General features: G+C 47.3%; 1 protein-coding gene across 2 annotated transcripts in view; it reads left to right on the top strand.

Moving 5' to 3' along the window:
• The first annotated feature begins 5,003 nt into the window (after positions 1-5,003).
• Positions 5,004-20,000, top strand: part of ek1 (eph-like kinase 1) — a 66,911-nt gene continuing 51,914 nt past the window's right edge. For both annotated transcript variants that reach the window (XM_031583808.2, XM_031583807.2), the window contains exons 1-3: positions 5,004-5,288; positions 13,080-13,144; positions 15,383-16,052. In XM_031583808.2, the coding sequence (XP_031439668.1) occupies positions 5,201-5,288; positions 13,080-13,144; positions 15,383-16,052 (823 nt within the window). In that variant the 5' untranslated portion in view covers positions 5,004-5,200. The remainder of the gene's footprint in view (positions 5,289-13,079; positions 13,145-15,382; positions 16,053-20,000) is intronic.

Below are 20,000 nucleotides of genomic sequence, written 5' to 3'. Positions count from 1 at the left end.
TTTAGAGTCATTTTGAAGGCTGGCTGGTGCCAGAACATTTGGGATTGATTTGTTTTGCTTCTTTTGCATGCCTCAGTAATGACAGAAACAATAGGGATTCTTTAAGGAAAGGCTGTTGTGAAAGCACAATAACGCTCACATGCTCTCTGTGCTCTCACAAGCTCAATCTCTCGCTCTCACACACACACACACACACACACACACACACACACACACACACTCACACACACACACACACACACACACACGCACACACACACAAACACACATACACACACACACACACACACACACACACACACACACACACACACACACACACACACACGCGCGCGCACACACACACAAACACATTCCTCTCAAAGAGACCCACAGAACCCTCTGAGGGTTCCAGCTGAAGGAGAGCGGTTCTGACAGCTCTCTTGCATGGCTGAGGATATTCTGTGTATTGGTGGTTATACCAAAGTTCCTGCTTTGACTCTGCAAACTGTGTTTGTGTCCTTGTGAGTGTGTGCACTAATATCAGGCAAATGTATAGACACCTCTGAATATATTGAAATGGCACCTATAAACCAATGGTCAACCATTGACTGGTTGTTTAACTGGCACATCAAAGGTTGACTTTAATTTGTTGTCTAGGGTGTTAATAACTAGTTGTCTAGGTAGTGTACACCGATGGGTTGGGTGGAGTGTGTGCACGTATGTCAGCTTGCTCAAGTCGCATCTGCTGGCTTGCCTTAAAGCCCCTACTCCACGGCTTCCTCCAGCCGGCCAGCTTGGAGCAGCTCCGAAACTGGCCCTTCTTTGAGCTCGTTTGGTTTTTAGTTTAGTTCTTTTTGTAAACCCGTACAAAAGCACATGTCACAGCTGTCCAATTAACCAAAGGCAGCCACATCACCTGAGGCTCTGCCTGTCAGTCACTATTCCTATGTGAGGAATTATGCTAGAAAGTTGCTACCAGGTCCAATTGCTAAAATCATTGTTTACTCCTCTCAAGTAGTCTTACACAACAAATTGCTTTCTCAAAGATGTTCACAGATGTTTACAAAACAAAAAAATCAGTTTTCATTTTCTACTCCCATCCTTATTCAAACCTGAGAGGCTCTGTGTGCATGTCCTCACGTCAGCCTGTCAGCTCCCTCTGTGTGTTGAACTTGGCCTCTGCTCCGTCGGCTCCGTCACGTTTAGCTCATGGGCTTCTAAAGCTCCCCGGGATCACAGCGTTCCATTGGGAGCAGAAAGGGGCCATCTGGGCAGGGTTAAACCGCCACTCGTGAGTTAGCTCTAAGCAGGCGCTGGCTGGAGCTGGCAGGGCCCCTGGCAGTGACCCCAGGGCCCGGGGCTCTGAATGGGAGTCCTGCCCTGTCTGCCTAGGGCCGGGAGCTGACTGTGGGGCCCCTCCGCCCCTCTAGTGACGGGCCCATTGTGATGGGTGTCTCTTCCCACACTCCCTCTCACCTCTGGGAGGGAGGGGTCTGCTGGGGCCAGCGATCAGCCAGCGGGGCATCGCAGTCAGGCATAGGGGCGGAGGAGAGCACTACAAACACACACACACACACACACACAGGGGCGGAGGAGAGCACTACACACACACACACACACACACAGGGGCGGAGGAGAGCACTACACACACACACACACACACACACACACACACACACACATACACACACACACACACACACAGGGGCGGAGGACACCACTACACAAAAGGGGTTGTCTTGTTTTAGTTTGGTTGTGTGTGGAGTCTGTGAAAAGTGTCTGGAGCTAAGACAAGGACAGCGAGGAGGAAGGACGACTGGGCAGAGGCTCAGAAGAATAGACGCTACACTTTTTGGGGGTGATAACGAGGTTGTGAACATGTGCTAAGCTCTGTGTTCAGCCCAGCCCCCATGTCTGATGCAGAGAAGGAACGTCAGGACAACAAATGTCGGGAACACAAATTAGCTCAAATTAGCTCAAAATGATCAAGTAGTGAGAGTCAGTAAAACTATGAGGATTTAAAAAGGGTAGTGAGTGACAGTGATTTAGTGGACATAGAGTAATATTTATAAAATTGACAGACCTTCAACTGTCTTACTTTGGTCTTCCTCAACATCTAGGAACACCTGTGTCTCTCTGTGTGCAGTCTATGACACTATAGCAACGGGGCTCGCCCGAAATGTGAGGAAGGAGAAAAGAGAACAGAAACCAGGGACAGACTGACAAAGCCAGTTTGAATAAAGTGTAAACAAACAATGGAGGCAAAGCAAAAGCATTGGGAATGCAAAGTGGAGGAAAGAGAGAGAGAGAGAGAGAGAGAGAGAGACAGAGAGAGAGAGAGAGAGAGAGAGAAAGAAAGCTCAGAATCTCTGTTTACTTTTCGGCTTCTTCCTCCCCTGGGGCTGTCATCAATGCCAGTGCATGGAAGTCAGAATCTGCTTTCTTTCTCTGCCTTCACTCACTCACACACAAACCTAGGCCCATACAAATCACGTCATAAACAGAATGTCTTTCCCATTCCTGAGTAATATCAGGTGGACAATCTGAAAGGAATGAACCATTTCAGGGCAAACTGAAGGCCTGGATAGAGGGATGAACACAGTGAGGAAAAATATAATAAAAAGGAGCTTTTTGCTTTGAGGGGACGTCATACACTTATGTGCCATGTTTATCAATTGCTCAGCACCTGGAGCGACACGTCATGAAGAATTCTCTCTCAAGGAGGCATTTTCCAAACAATGGATCAGTGCGATAGTTGTGTATGCAAATGCTCCTCAGAGAACCATCTCACACAGAAGGGAATATGTTTCTGATTCACGGCCAGCCCTGACAGGTAGTGTGGTTCAGAAGTCACCCAGTGCCCCCCCCCCCCCCCCCCCCCCACCTCCCCCATGCCCACCACCCACCTACGGTCCCTTCGCCATGGTTACAAATCTGAGATTGACAGCCAATGGTGGCACGTGACAAACACAGGCAGTTGACAGGAGACACCGAGTCGAAGCCACTGGGACCGTTTAGTGACAAGCCACCGTATCCTTGGGCAAAAGGCCTTGAGCAACTGGTTACCAAACATGAATCACTCCGTCAAACACTTTGGACTAACAAGGGATGATAGAGATGTCCTCTTCTGTATTAAAGCACAGTGGCATCATCAGATGAGAGGTAGGCTATGCACTGAGTACAGAATAGGACACTGACCACAAAGCTCTGAGGAATAGTACAGAGGGACTGACATTTGAAAGCAAAATCAAGTGAAAGCGAAACAGTCTACTGACTCCACTAACCCACCCCACCCCCACCCTCTCTCTCTCTCTCTCTCTCTCTCTCTCTCTCTCTCTCTCTCTCTCTCTCTCTCTCTGTATATATATATATTTCTGTGTCAGTCTTTGCCACTTAGGGCAAAATCTTCTGCTGTCAGCTTTGCTGAAGCAGAAAGAAAATGGAGGTTAAAGAGCGCATTTAAATATGCATCAACCTCAGCGATATCTGTGAAGGGATGACAAGACACACACACACACACACACACACACATAGGACACCTCCATGTGCCCTCCCCACCCCACACACACACAAGCATGCATCCACAGACTCACAAGTGTTGCATACTAACTTTCTGAAGTACGCACACAGACACACACACACACACTTACCGATACCCACTCTCACACACGCACTCACACACACACGTCAAGTAGTAGAGGGTAGCGCTCCTTCTCTTTGTTTAAGTAAAGTGCACACTCTTTAAACCTCCATGGAAATGCAGCCTGCTGTGGTTCATTAACTCTGCCTCAAAGCTGCCACTACAGCAGGATAGGCATGCTGACAAGTCACTCATTCACTCTCTCCCCTCCTTACTATCTGGCTCCCTGTCCTGCCTGTCACTGTCAATGGTTTTGCAGTCATTTCAACATGTCAGAGGAAGAGGGTGCGAGAGAGAGAGAGGGGGGGGGGCATTGTACACGTTTTTTTTGTTTCAGCAGTGCTGTGCTGTGCAGTGGAGCCTAGAATCAAAAATGTATACTCCTCTATGCACACAACACGTACACACACAACCACACACACACACACACACACACACACACACACACACACACACACACACAGCCACACACACATACCTTAGGCCCCAGGCAGATTTTCTGTCATACACTGTTCAGTGGGATTATGCAGGAGAGAGACATCTCATTCACACTGGCCTGTAGGAGCCTGGCACATTGAATGGGATTTGAATATAGAATACATTTAATAGGTACATTAATGATATCCCCGTATTCCAAACGTATTGCTTCAAGCAATTACATCATTAAATAAAAATTGAACGAGTAATTGGAGTTGACCAAGATGCCTTCTTCCGCCGACTACCTCCTCGGGAACTGTAGTAGCTAGGCGACTTTCCTCCGCCTCTGGACTGAACATTCCCAGTGACGGGAAGACTCGGCGAGGCAGCGAGAGTGACTTCAACCCAAACACACTCGTGGTTATCTGCGCATACATAATCGTCCCTGACACAGGCTGACGTAACGCGCCGCCCTCGCCGGCCCAGAAACTGCGTGCATTATTTAGAATGGCAAAGCAAACAGCGATCTCGGGCTTGGCTCTACCTCTCAATGGATGCGCTCACAGTCGGGATCTGCCAGTTCACCCACAAAGGGAGCTTCCATGCCCCTTGTTAAGGTTGTGATTCCAGGCGTTGCAGACGTTGTTTAAATATTTCTATATTGTATCTTACCCGCACCATTTAACACATGACAGTGGCCAACATACACACATATCTGGACCTAATTGAGACTACTTCCTCATTTTTATTGTATAAATTAATGTATTTGCAGCAATACAGCCACATTCACTTTACGAACACAGAGCATGACAACAATTTGAACTCCTGGGGCATTGACAAAATGACATAGCCCACTGGCAGATAGGAAAATAATTTCAAAGGAACTGGTTTAAATAAAGAGCTCATATGCCCCTCTCCTCCCTCTCTCTCTCTCTCTCGCTCTCTCTCACACACACACACACACACACGCACACGCACACTCACACGTTCGGCCACTCCTGCTGTGATTGACAGCGCAACGGACTAGTGATGGATTCTCCTTCACCACGTTCTCTCGCTCCGCGCGCCAGTGGCTCTGTTCTCACCAGTTCGCTCGCGCTGCTGAAGGCTTGGTAACGCAAGTTTGCGCTCAGGGATGCGGGCGCGAGGAGACGCCTGATCATGGCTTTGTATTGGATATATCCGTCCATTTTTATCCTCTATGCTTTCAGACCGTGTCAAGGATTGAGGAATTACCCAGACAATGAAGGTAGGGTGAAATATATAAGTGTAATTCACTCCTAAAATCACCGCTCGTGCGGCGGCTCCTGTGGCACCGGTTAACGAGTTCATGATGGAAGAACCCCCAGATATCAGTTAGAAGTCCCCTTGTGGGTGTCGTACCGGTTAATGCAATGTTTAACTTCGGCAATTCACTGCGCTTAACGGGGTACGGGGTAACGGGGTTAAATTGTAACTGAGGTGCCAGTGTATGTCGTAGACAAACGAGACACGAAACTTAGTGCACCGGTAGGTTATACCAAAGAAAAAACAGTCTGTCTGACAAAGATAAAACAAATGCAGTTTATTGAGTTACATCCAAAAAGACGTGATTGGAAATGAGTCCCATTATTTTCCCGTTAGACAAAAACGGTTCGTTCTAGGGTATGTAAAGCTGTATGAATAGTTAATGTTACAAGTAGTCTGATCCATACAATCACATTAGTTGTTTCAACTTGCAGATATCAAAGCTATGAATTCATGAGAGATGAATGTGTTCCCTAAGTAGACCTGTCAATGAGCGCACTTTTTGTTTGGTTTACCAGGTTTACATTGGCTTTCCATCAAAATATGATTTGAAGTAATTGGCGATTTTCTAGCTTGTTTCAGCGGGTTCTTTCGCCCAGAGGCTACCTTATGAGGCATTGGTGCATCCATCGGGCATAAGGGTTTATTTTCTGTTCCCAAGCCACTATATTCATAATTTGTGACGTGTGCACATTTCCTTGTCTAATATATGACAATAATGAATGTAAAGCGCATTCAATTATCTTTAAGTTGCCATGGGTCACCGATTGCTAGTGTCACCCATTGGAATCGTCGTGTAGCCTACAAGTTGTAAGCTACCAATTAAGCTAACCTCTCCGCAGCGCTTTGGTCAGAGGGTCAGTCAAGTATAAAACAAATTATTCGCTTAACTGGTTGATTTCTTAAAACCTAACATCGCCAAAACGACGTTTGGTTGTTAATAGGTCCCCAGGACTAAATGCCACACTGACTTGGAGCAGGGTAACCTAAGTAAGGGGAACAAATAATCAATAAATACCGTTGCTAAATTCACAAATGCTTTGTCCTGCAACATGTTATACTTTGAGGCGAGGTGACTAGCGTTAATGCATTTTAAAGGCTACTCACAAGATTGTCAAAAACATTGGTTATGTTTTTATTAGTCACAACCACTAAAAACATACAATTTGCTGCTTAAACTGTGAGGATTCTTATTGATTGTGTCCAGGTTCCCTCTAATCCAAGGTATTCAGGGACTACTGAAGGTTAAAATGGAGAGTAAAGTAAGCACCGCAAAATCAATGACAAGCTCACCAGGGTGTTCTTTTTTCATAGGGCTGCAGGCTTCACAAGCGATACTCTCTCTCTCACACACACACAAACACACACACACACACACACACACACACACACACACACACACACACACACACACAAACACACACAGAAAATGTGCCACTAGACACCACATCACCACTTTTGTTATTTTGTACATGATCAATGGATGATGGATCACTGGTCATTGTTACGTTACTGTCCTTATCAGACTGTATTGATGGAAGAACATATCCTGACTGAGGCTATACAGTATGTGGACTAAAAGGAAATAAGTAAGCGGTTACATTCTGCATTTCCTGCCATTACCAGTAGGTGGTATTCCAGAGGCAGTGTTACACGTAGATGTTTATGTGTGATAAGGCACACAGGTGGTGCCTCTTGAACAGTATGTTTGAGCAAGAGTCTTTGATCACAAGCTGAACACTATGTGTTTGTGTTTTAGGTTGATGATAATATTGTTGCCGTTTTGTGGTGTATGACCCACAGCTAAGTAGTTAACTGTGTCAGAGGCTTCAAATCAAGCCTTTGTTGTTGGAGAGCTAACCCAGATTGAGGCGCTGACTGCTGCATTCTCCTTATGAGTGTCAGTGTGTCGGTGTTTCGTGCTTCTCAGCACTTCTCTCGCATGTGCTGGAAGACAAAGGAGCCTTGCTTGCAAAAACATAACCCCTCCACCATTGGACACGCCAGCCATACAGACGGAGCGATGTTGTTGAATGTGTGTCAGAATGCATGTCTCGTATTATTTACTTCCTTCATTGGGTTTAGATTCACTGACAAATTGTGCAAGGTGCTTTCTGATTTGATCATTCTTTGCTCAGACAACAATTATGTCTCTGTTGCCACTGATCTGCAGGCCCCTTTGTGTTTTAGATATTTCCCCATGAGCTGCATGCTAAACCGTCTGCTTAGCATTCAGTGAGTAAGAAAGCGCCCCAGGACTCATGTTCACCGGAAAATGGACGGTGACACTGTCCAAATACATTTACTCATGATGGTCTTGACAAGCGTCTTGTGTATTTTTTCTGTCATCAATCCAGGCCAAAAAGAAAAATATGGATTCCCCTGTCCGCTGTGTACAAAACCACCTGTTAAACACTGTGAGGAAGAGTACCTCACAGAATTGTCTCAATCAGTTTTGTAATGGTGCGGTAGCCAACCCGGCATTGTCAGTGGATTATAGCCCCCTGGCTGTGCCTCTATATTCGGTGGGTATGGTGATGGAGCTCCCCTTATTAGCTTGTCTTTCGTGAGGACGCCCGCTGAGGAGGGGCTCTCTTCTCCGCCTTTGTTTTCGCTATCCTCGGAGCTCGGCCCAGGCGATTAGCATGAGAAAGGGCCTCCTTTATTCCCCTGTTCAGCCTGACTCAGAGGCCTTCCCCGGGCAGGGGCAGACTGAAGGGCTCGGTGTATAGCGAACTTGGATTTTTTTTTTCTTTTCTTTTCGTTTTTGTTTCAGTGGTGGTAATGAAGGCTGTGGGTCTGAGTGGGTTTCTTAGGTTTTCTCTCATGTTGAAAAAAAGGGGCCTCAGATTTGGTCCTTGTAAACCCTCATATTGGGAGGGTTAAGAGGGTCGCCATTTGTTGATTTTAGCAACCTCCTAATTTGAGTGGGAGAAGTAAAGGTGCATTGATGATGACATTATGCTGGAGGAAGTTCAGAAGTGCCTGGATCGAATTTACAGCTAGTTGTTTTTTCACGTCCATAGTAATTTCAGGCTTGTGCCCAAGAGTAGTCAAACTGAAGGAGCTACAAAAAACCCCCATGAGCTGAGCTGAGGAATTCTCTTTTTTTTTATGGCTTTTGGACGCCAGACAGTGTTTTGGCCTCTTGAAATCACTGCGGTTCAGATGAGAACAAACTGAACATGCTAGCAGACACTGAAGGCGGTCAGTCTGAGTAACTGTGGAACGATTGAAAGGCCAGCTCCAGTTGTGGTTTTGGCGTTTCGGGATTAGCCCGGCGCGCTGGGCAGAACTGTATTGTTTCAGCTGCCCCCATGCGGCTCCTCTCACTCCCACAGCATTCGATCTGGCGGTTCGATGTTCAGGGGGGAGGATGCTGGCTCCAGGAATCGCAGTTGGCCCTTGCTGCTTCGGCAAACAGCATATCCTCCATCCCTTCTTATAGTGCTAGAGCTTGAACAAGCCCCTCCCGAGATCAAAGGCCCTGTTTGAGAGGAGAGGGGCAACGTGGCCTCGGGTGTTTTACAGAGCAGACAAGAGCAGAGACAGGGAGTGATGTACTGCCAAGGAGCGTGTCTGCTCGTCAAAGACCTGCAAGGCAACACAGAGGCCAAGGACTTTTCCCCCGTCTTCTGCTTTTCTTTTTTTACCCTGGATTTTGGAACACAGGGAACATTCCTGTCATTTTACCCGCTGGCTACGTTGGTTGAGTTCTCTGCTGAGTCTCTTTCCAAAGTTCAGTGTGAGGGTGGTCCTATTTCTCTTGGTTTCCGACGTTGGTGAGATCAGATTTCTGCTTGGCTCAGGAAATTAGACACTGCCAGGTCACAGGTCACCCAGCCCCAATCCAATGGTCTGGTTTGACCTTCGTATTATTACATGACCATTACCAGTGTTGTAGTCTAGCATGGTGTCAGTCGGAAAAAAATAACCAACCAGCATCACCCAATCCAACCTTGTGAAAAGATGTTTGCTTTTAGCAGGCTAGCGAACAGCTGTGTCCCTTGAGCTGAGCCAAAACTGTCTGGATTGGTGAAGTAAGGTATCCACATTGTGAGGCCAACGTGTCTGAATCCTTGTGATCACATGTATGTGTGTGTGTAATATTTTTTATAATTTTTATTATCATTGATCTTTTCTTACATAGAAAAAAGCCTACATTTTTACTAATTTATGGTGAGCAATGTTTTAAAGAAGAGGCAGAGACTGCACACAGTGTAGAATGCCTGCAAAGATGTAGAATGTCAACAAATGCCTTTACCTAAAAAGATGTTTGCTGTTTGTTACGCTGTTGCTTCCAATAATGTATTATACATTGCCACTGACACAGGCTTGCGCTGCTTGAGAGAGCTAGTCTGCTAGGCTGTCAGGGATGGCAGCTAGAGCTTTTTTCTGGGTCAGGGAGCATAAGAGGAAATCTTTGGTGAAAGTAGGGGCGGGGTTGCGGGGGTGGCGGGGGGATCTGTGTTTTTCGGATGATGACATCACCTCCCCAGGGTCTTGAGGTGAACACTGTCTACTGGCGGCTAATTGAGCCTGGTGTTGTTTAGCTCAGTTACCTCGTCTGGTGTGTCTCTTGGGAACCCCCTCCACAACACGGTTTGGAGCTCTGTGCAACCCAAGACCTGGTTTAGAGCCACCAGGACTCAATGAGATGCACATATGTAATCACATGCAGTATAGGCTTCAGTCATGTATGTGCCTGAACCCAATGCACCATACACCAAACCACACACACAAAAATAGAGAGTAATGGCTGCCACAGCAGGTGTGTGTGTGTGGGTCTGTGTGTACGTATGTGTGTGTGTTTTATGTGTGGGGGGGTGTTTTTATCAGAACACATCCCCATAGGACTTCCCCTCACCTCTGTTGTCTAAAGAAATGTAGAGCTTGCTCTTTTCCTGCTGCGCCCACCGTAAACTTGTTCCCTTCACTCTCATCATTCTCCCAACGCTGGCCGGAGGTTGACAGTCATCTATATATTACCCGCCCACTGCTGACAGACACTATTAGCTGGGGAAATCATCCTGACCTTCCTCTTAATCATCTCAACGAGCGTCTTTTGTTGGAGGAGACATTCTGAGTGGCTGGCTGGGAGGTCCTTTTCTTCTTCATCTCTGCCCATTGATAGTCTTGAGACTCTCATTTCATATTAGACAAGTATTTCGAACTGCTCTGTTTGCAGTTCCTGTTGGCCACATATTATGCCAGTCAGTCATTGAAGGATTGTTGGGATGGATGTTAGGAAGCCTTTGTTGTGGGATGTGTGTGTGTGTGTGTGTGTGTGTGTGGGGGGGGGGGGTATGCCTCCTGGATGTCTCTCAGCTTGAGAAACTTCCCTCTGATAGCTTATCTGATTGACTTGGGATCTGGGGGTCTTGCATGCTGTGATAACTCTGACAGGCCTCCCTTGTAATCGCTGGTATCTCCGAGGCCTGGGTTCCTGCCCCCGTGAGAGAACAGCCAAAGATAATGCATTCCCAAGACCACACACATCATGACTTCCTGTCATCACTCTCTTTTTTATTTACTTTTTTGTTTGCTGCTTTCCTTTTTTTTCTTGTATATAGTCTTCCGTCTGGCCCAAACATTCTTTCCACCCAGCAGTGGTGTTGAGGCGAAAGACTGCAACTACGCAACGGAAAAGGAGAGGAGAGTTTTGGGGCTTTGGGTCGTGTGAGTTTCAGTCTGTCTAGTGTGAGGCCAGACAGTTCTGTGCATTTGGGGCCCGCTGGGCCTTGGTTCTGAAATCTTGCGCTGACAAGACTGATGTCCCTCTTGGCCCAGCTGGGAGAGATGAGCCCCCGCAGAGCTTCCCTCACGCTGTCTCTCATCCTTTCTCTCCCTCTCTCTTTTTTCATTTTTTTTTCTTCTTCACTCACTCCCAGCATGCACTGGGCCTTCCCATAGGAGCAGGCCTATGACTTTGCTTTGCCTTTGATTGACAAGGGAAACCAATGCACACTGCGCTCATCTCTGAGTTACTATCAACGCGCTTCTGAATTTTCCATCGATGTTGAGCACTGGCGGTCTGTAAGCATTTTGTTTGCGTAAAGGCAAATGTGCAGAACTGTCATCTTGGTAACAACTATATTCCATGTCCTTGACAAATCCAAGGCTTTATACATGTGTGGCTGCAAAATCAAATTTCACCTTGTCGGACTTTGGAAGCCATCCCACGATAGCATATTTGTTCTTTTCTGAGGTTTAACATTATCCCAGACAATGGACTAATGTAATAGTAATGTAATCCTAATTATAATGTAATGTAATAGTAATTTCTCTACCTGTTGATAGGAGAACATTATGGTACACCCTATGGTACACACTATTCAGTCTAAACAACCGGCAGCTGCTGTAACAAAAGATGGCCTGAGATTTGCTGACCAACAATGCGGATCCATCCTATCCTTATAGAAAATTAAAGTTAACATCTCAACAACTATTAAGACAGAGAGAGAAGGACATTACATGATGTTTTTTTCCCCTTTTCCTTCCACTCTACATTTTTATTTCTTTTGGGCCATTTTTAAGTCTTTTGAGAGTGAGAAGTGTGGTAACCGCCGTGTGAAACACTGGAAGTGAGACAGGTCTCTGTGGTAACCGCTGTGTGAAAACACTGGAAGTGAGACAGGTCTCTGTGGTAACCGCCGTGATGAAACACTGGAAGTGAGACAGGTCTCTGTGGTAACCGCCGTGATGAAACACTGGAAGTGAGACAGGTGCTGCTGGCAATGCTAATGGAGTTTGCAAACACACTTCTTGCTTCTTTTGTTTGTTTTGTGAAATGTGCCATATTAGTGCATGGAAAAACATATTTTTCTGTGGATGAACACATGGACATATATACGACCTCCCAATTCCTACAAACGCAGAGTGAAATGTTTTGCATTATTACCATGCCTTCCATCAAAGAAAATAAATAAAAAAATGTAATCAGTATTTTCACATCTATGTGAGCAGGCAAAACGGAAAACAGACTTGTTTCAATCAGATCTCAGTTGTCAGTTTTTTCTATTGTTCAGACAGAACCACTGTGTCCACTGAGTGAGTGTGAGTCCCTCTGTTTAGTGTATCACAGGGTAGAGTGTGTGTGTGTGTGTGTGTGTGTGTGTGTGTGTGTTTATCAGCTGTAGAGTGAGAGGTAACTCCATACTAGAGGAGATGGAAGAGGAGGGACTTGTGAGGTTTGGATGTGATTAAAAATTAATCATGGCGGGTCGGCAGGCCTGTAATTGGTTTGGATGGGAGCGGAGAGGGAGAGGGAGAGGGAGAGGGAGCGGGAGAGGAGGCGGCGGTACAGCCCAGGGCCTGGAGGCTGCGCTGATATAAATAACTGCAGCACTTCTATTTTAGCCTCTCCCAACTCTCTCTCTCCCCCCCTCTGAAATATTGTCTGAGGATCAGATTTTCTGGTGTGTCAGTGGTTGAAGAGCACAGCGCAGCTTAGCACAGCATAACTGTTAGCTCTGGACAGCTCAGCATAGAATGTCAAACAGTACGTGTTCAGCTGTTATAATGTATATCATAATCATGTCATTAATCTGTTACAACTTTCAGATCTGAAGTTGTGCTCATTCATGTCATAGTTGTTGATTAAGCAGAATGTAGAATGTATATGGTGTTGATAACAACCTCTTTTATGTTACCAGCACTTTGGTCAGCGTGTGCTTTATAAATAAATTTGACTTGACTTGACTTGACTTGACTCTTCTCCCCCTCCCTCCTCTTCTCCCTCCATGTCTCTCAGTTACACTGCTGGATTCTGTGTCGGCGTTGGGGGATCTGGGCTGGGAGGCCTACCCAGCAGAAGGGGTGAGTACTGCCAGTCTGACCGATAGTAATGGCTTCCACATAGGTCATGTTGTGGAGTTCACTGGCTCCGTACATGCTTCTCAGATCTGCAGCCTAAGGGCCTCATACAGTGTGGTGAAGTATATACAGATGATGTTATATAGGACGTGATGGCTTATTCAAAAAGCTGATGCTTTTATCCAGACAAATTGTAGTAGAGAACCCATACATATAAGACAAGCCAACCGTATAGGTCAAGGGCAGACACGGCTGTAATCATGCTCTGCCTACTCAGTCACAGTAGATGTCCTGAGAGTGTGAATGGGAAATCAAATTGCTTCGGACTGCAAATTGCAATTTCGGACAGGATACAACCAGTAGCAATTTCTCTAAGAGACTTGCATGATGGGCAGACAGTGTGTTTCATCATCCTCCGACCACTCCTGTCACGTAAGGCATTGTTGTGAGCGAAGCAGGTATGCCTGTGCCATTCTCCTGAAAATGGACTTTGCCGGTGAATATCAGACATCAGACATCAGACATCAATGCTCCTCTAGGGTGTTTTTAGGGCTGTTTGATGGGCTTTGTCAGTCCCAATGCATTATTATCCATGCCAGCACCATGCAGCACTCCCAATCCTCACCACCCCCTCAAAGAAAGCTCAGTGAGAGTCTCTCAGGGTGGCAATGACCCATTTTTCTCTGGAGACATCACGTCAGCCTTTGGTCCATTCGTCACGGTGGTGGCAGCTTCTAATTAGGGTCTTGGTTACCAGCCACCCACACCTGAGGACCTAGCCCACCCCCCCCCAACTACCACCACCACTGTGGGTTCAGCTCACCGGGGTGTCCGAGACGAGGAGCTCATTTTCGGGAAAGATCTCTCCAAAGCCCGCAGGAAGCCAGTCCCCCCAGTCCCCCCCCCCCCTGTTCAACCAGATGCAGCAGGAGGTCCCTCTTCATCAAACGCTTTTGTTAGTCAGATGAAATTCTCGATGAAATTTTGATGGTGGATTAAAATAGACAAGAAAACAGCCAGCACTCTCTCTCTCTCTCTCTCCCTCTCTTTGAGTGTTCTCATTTCTCTGGGAGGCTTGACTCGGCGGGAAAGTAAAGCTTGGGACCACTGGATGGGCTTTTGAGAGTGTTTGAAGAGTGACTTGGAACGGCGTTGTTAAGTGTTCAGGCCATCAGATGTTGTAATATGCACATAAATTTAAAAATAAAAGAATAATCTCTGGATGTGATTTTTGAGGGATTCTGGAATAGTCACAGCCAGCTAGATTGCTTTCCATCAGCCTGACATAAAAGCAAAATGGCTGCTGATAATGATGGTATAAAAGTGGCACTCCACGGCCATCACTTTCCCGCCAGGATTTCCAGAGCGACAGTAAAAATCTACTCTTCTGGGAGAGGATGAATCCATTTAGGTGAGGTGAGGCGACCGTTTCATCCCCCACCCTCACATCCACCCTCTACCCCCACCTCCCCGATACAATGCAGCGACAAATTACCCATCCTCATCCAGAGCATTCCGCCGCCAGCACTCCGTGACTGACAGCCAAATCTCCCCACTCTGATTAGTCGCCCGGATACTTAGCGCGGCGTGTCCGCCCGCTTCTGGGTCACCACCTGTCAAGTGCAGTCGTGCCTCAGATGGCTCGGCCATTTTCAGTCGACAGCCCAGCCCCACCCCCTACCTCTCTCACAGCCGTGGTGTAATGACACTCTCAGAGTCAGGAAGAGGAGGAGGAAGAAGAAGAAGAAGAAGAAGAAGAAGAAGAATTCTAACTCTAAGGAGGCCCAGCGCCTCCTCATCCTAGAGCATGTATGACAGCCACATGTGCTTTATGTATATGAGTGGGCACAAATGTGGATGGCAAGTTTGTATTCAAATTTGTTATGCCTTTCGGTTCTTAGTTGATGTGCTTGCTTTTCAATTGAGGATATTATCTTCTGAAATGCTCTCTGAATGTCAATGTAATAGTCATGACATGAATGAATTAGTACCAGTATTAGTGGCTACCACTGAGTGTGTGCTGCTGAGTCTCATGGGAACTATGGAAACAGGCATGCAAAATGTAGTTGACTTCACAGTCATTAATTCAAATGTCATCAAATTTAACATGTTTTAATAATCTAATCGAGTCTGACACCAAGGGACAATGAGTAGGAGGTGGTCAGAGTTTACTGCTGTATCTCTTTCAAATGCTCTTATTGTCAGTAAAGTTCTTTTTTTTTTCTGGTCAATCACCTGCAGTGGGAGGAGATCAGTGTGATGGACGAGAGGAACACGCCCATGCGCACCTACCAGGTGTGCAACGTGATGGAGGCCAGCCAGAACAACTGGCTGCGGACGGGCCTGATCCCACGCCACGGCGCCCAGCGCATCTACGTGGAGATCAAGTTCACGCTGCGCGACTGCAACAGCCTGCCGGGCGTGCCGGGCACCTGCAAGGAGACCTTCAACGTCTACTACCACGAGTCCAACTCGGACACGCCGCCCCCGCTGCGGCACCTGCGGGAGAGCCAGTACATTAAGATCGACACGATCGCGGCGGACGAGAGCTTCACGCAGACGGACGTTGGCGACCGCGTCATGAAGCTCAACACAGAAGTGCGCGACATCGGCGGCCTGACCAAGCGTGGCGTTTACCTGGCCTTCCAGGACCTGGGCGCGTGCATTGCGCTTGTGTCCGTGCGCGTCTTCTACAAGCGCTGCCCGCTCGCTGTGCTCAATCTGGCGCGCTTCGCAGACACCGTCACTGGCGGCGACTCTGCGCTGGTGGAGGTGCGCGGCACGTGCCTGGAGGACGCCGAGGAGCTGGAGCCAACACGGATGTTCTGTAGTGCCGACGGCGGGTGGCTGGTGCCCATCGGGCGGTGCGTGTGCCGGCCGGGATTCGAGGAGGTGGACGGCCGCTGCCAGCGTGAGTGGGGTTTCGCTTTACTGCTCTTTTCTCATTGGCCCGTTCTTGCAACTTCAGGGTTTCCGAATGATTTTCATTAACAGCTGTATTAAGAGATGGATTGCTAGTAAATGCTTTTTGGTGAGGTGTTTTTGGTGCAAAGAATTCAGACAATTAACACAAAGATCCTTATTATTGCTCCGTTCATTCAGGCATAGGTGCTTTTACACACAAGACCATGTCATTTGCATACCCCACGACATGTCAGTGAACAACTGCTGCATATACAGGTATACTAGTTCAGAGATTGCAGCTTGCAGGAATAGACTCGTTTTTTTGTCAGAATTTCTGATTTTTCATGGCCTTTATATTCCTTGCAATTCTGCTGGGAGTAAGGTTTTTTCGGGCAGGGGGTTATGAGTTGTGAGTTGTTGGAAATGCACACTGAAATTGTTCTGAGTCCACTCCCCTCCCCTCAGGCTTGAACCCAGTGAGTGTGGACATGCCCTGATGGGCTATGAGCATGAGTCAGAGGATGCTGCTACAGAAGCTTCACTGACACGTCTGATCACTCTAAAAAGGAGCTGATGGAGCTGGAGACTGCAGGCGTTACGTGATGGTCTTTCTTCTGTAGGGTTAGGGTCAGGCACAGGGGGAGCTCATGATTACTCAAGACACACACACACACACACACACACACACACACAGAGAGAAGTGCATGTTACACACTTCATATTGTGTTGAGTGCTGTGCTGTGTCATGGGTGGGTGGCGGGCGATGCTGGAGGTGAGAGATTATTGAGATGTGACATTCCTCTCTCGATAGCATCTCGCTTGACACTCGCTAATCCCCTTTGCCACAGTAGGAAACAAGGAAATACAATCGCATGTCAGCCTTGTGTCGCCGCCTGCTCTCCCCTCCGCTGTGTCTCGGAGCCGCGCTTTACAGCGCTGATGTCTTTGTCTCCCACACAATGCAATCACGGCAAACAACCACCAGTGGCAATTAGATATGCTTGACTCCAGGCCGCCTACCCACACCAGAGTGGGGCGAGATTGTGTTGATTGTTGTTTAGTTTCAGTGTAGCATCCTCTCTGTATTTCTGCCTTTCTGTCAGAGGGTATTACTTAGGGCTGTCACAACCCTGACAGTAGTCATTGGGCTGATTGATTGTCATCAAATGTCAACATGTCATGGAGATATTGGATAGCATGGCGGTGTTGTCAGTTTGGATTGTTCGTGCTCCCCGAGACAATGTTTTCAGATTAATCTCTGACAAATGGTAAGATGCTGTCCTGAAAACCCTATCCATATGAAAAGCGAACGGTTGAAATGTGTGAATTTGGAACAAGCAATTGCTCAAAAATTTTTTTTGTCAAGTTCTGATTTGCATAATGAAACAGCAACACACACACACATATACTCGTGGACACACACACACACACACATACACAGACACCCAAGGCATTATTATCATTAATGACATTCTCCTATCGAATGTAACAAATTAGCCGGTTAATCACGGCACCATTGAGAGTGGGTGGGGAGAGGCTGCTTCTGTCTCTGTGTTGGACCCAAGGCAGATAAACACACAGCTCTCCTGCTCCAAAGAGGGACCGCAGCAAACCCAGCCAGATAAAATGACCGCTAAAGAAATCCGCTCACTCAGAAACAATTCATCCTGACCGCCAAAAGGTCACAGGCTCCCTCAGCGAATGTCTGGTCATGTGTGCAGAGTGAAGTGTGGTTTGTTTGTATGCGATTTCAAACATACCCTCTATGTTTGGTGTAATGTACTGTTTGTGTTCATCTTCACATGTGTCTGTGCACATGTGTGTGTGTGTGTTATATATGTGTTGAGTGTGTTTTAATGTACACTATTTGAAAGGCATGCATTATTAGGTCTAAAAGCAGGTATTTTCCACTTACTCTTTTCATGTAGGTGCTAATAGAGTGCTTACAGTGCTCCCTCTCTCTCTCTCACTCTCTCTCTCTTCCTCTACCTCTCACTCACTCTTTCCCTCCCTCTCTCTCACTCTCTCTCTCTCTTCCTCTACCTCTCACTCACTCTTTCCCTCCCTCTCTCCCTCCCTCTCGCTCTCTCCCTCCCTCTGTCTCGCACTCTCTCTCTTCCTCTACCTCTCACTCACTCTTTCCCTCCCTCTCTCCCTCCCTCCCTCTCTCTCTCGCTCTCTCCCTCCCTCTGTCTCGCACTCTCTCTCTTTCTCTACATCTCACTCTCTCTTTCCCTCCCTCCCTCTCTCTCTTCCTCTACCTCTCACTCCCTCCCTCTCTCCCTCCCTCTCTCTCTTCCTCTACCTCTCACTCACTCACTCCCTCCCTCTCTCTCGCTCTCTCTCCCTCCCTCTCTCCCTCTCTCTCAGGCCTTAGAGGTGTTCTGCTTGTTACTAAGGCTGTTATTATTCTTGGCTCAGCACCCCCCGTGGCTGTGGCCTCCTCTGACTCGACTCTCTGTTCTCTGCTCTCAAATGCTGCCTATTGCTACCACCTCATGACCTCTGCGCTCTGAAGACTGCCTTAAATATTTATGTCTCATCCCTAGTTTCCTGGCCTCTGTGTGTGTGTGTGTGTGTGTGTGTGTGTGTGTGTGTGTGTGTGTGTGTGTGAGTGTGTGAGTGTGTGTGTGAGCGAAAGACGGCTGTGTGTGTGGGAGGAAGAGAGAGCCGGAGAGTAAGATGGGGAACGACAGAATAAGGCATTGTTGCTGGGAAAGCCAGCGAGAAGAAAGCAGGAAGGCAGGGGAAGTCATCGCTGTCTTTTCTTGACATCTCTCTCTCCCCAGTCTCTTCTCTCCATCCCCCTCTCTTCTCTCCTCCCCCCTGCCTCTGTGTCGTTGTTCTTCCTCATGACGGAGACACAGTGGCAGCGTAAGTGATTATCTTAATTGGGACCTTTGAGATAAGAGCGGCGCATGGTCTGACAACTGATCCCAGCCTTGCCTCGGTCTATCTGTTTCCTGACCATCCATCTGCTTGACTAGGGCACGGCCAGCAGGAAGAGCCTGCAGTCGTACACTACAATCAGTCCTGGAATGCAAAGCACAGTAGCAAACTATACAGCGAATATAAACCTCAACTAAGCATGGCATGGTGTTTAAATGCCAAGGTCAGGCATTCAATTTGCAGGCAGAATGAGCTCTGATTAACTGTATGACTTTACAGCAGTATAGGCAGGTTTTTTTTCAACATCTGCTAAATCGCTAGATGTACATAAAAGCGCCCATTGACCATACTGTTGAGAAAGCCACAGAGAGTAGTGCACACAGAGGATAATAAATCGTGATGCTGATGTTGTACAGGAACACGGGTGAAACGGCACGAGTGTATTTTGGCGACGCACGGAAGAGCAGAGGCTAAATGTGTCTTCGGCTCGTAATTTTAAGCAAGAGAAGGGGATGTGTGTTACGTTGGAATCGAGTTGGAAATCGGGTCGAAAGCGAAAAGCTGCTGAGCCGATTTCACCTCTGCACGTTGTCTCTCTCTCTCTCTCTCTCCCTCTGTCTCTCTCTCTCTCTCTCTCTCTCTCCCTCTGCATGTTCCCGGGGCGGTCGGAGAAAATGTGCACTGGCAGTAGCTGCTGTCGCCTTGACTTTGTTGTGAAATCCTATACATTCACAGTGGAGTAACATGATTAGAAGTGTCAGAGGAATTATATAACGGTTTAAATTTAGGCCTCTGTTCATAGAGCATCCCCTACTGTGACATGCACCGCCCTTCATACCCTCCAACACACTCACACACACACACACACACACACACACACACACACACACACCTCCCTCTCTCCGCTTTTATCTCTCTCAAACATACTCAGTATTCTCGCAACAAATGTTCCCCACTGTCTGTGTCTCTCTCCTCACTGGGTCTTCTCTAATGTCTACACTCTCTCTCCATCCCCCTATCTATTTCTCTCTCTCTCTCTCTCTCTCTTCTCTAACTCTGTCTCTCT

The sequence above is a fragment of the Clupea harengus genome, chromosome 17, assembly GCF_900700415.2.
Source record: "Clupea harengus chromosome 17, Ch_v2.0.2, whole genome shotgun sequence".
In the NCBI taxonomy this organism is placed as follows: Eukaryota; Metazoa; Chordata; class Actinopteri; order Clupeiformes; family Clupeidae; genus Clupea; species Clupea harengus.
The sequence above is the reverse complement of the archived record's forward strand: the minus strand, read 5'-3'. Positions and strand labels throughout refer to the sequence as shown.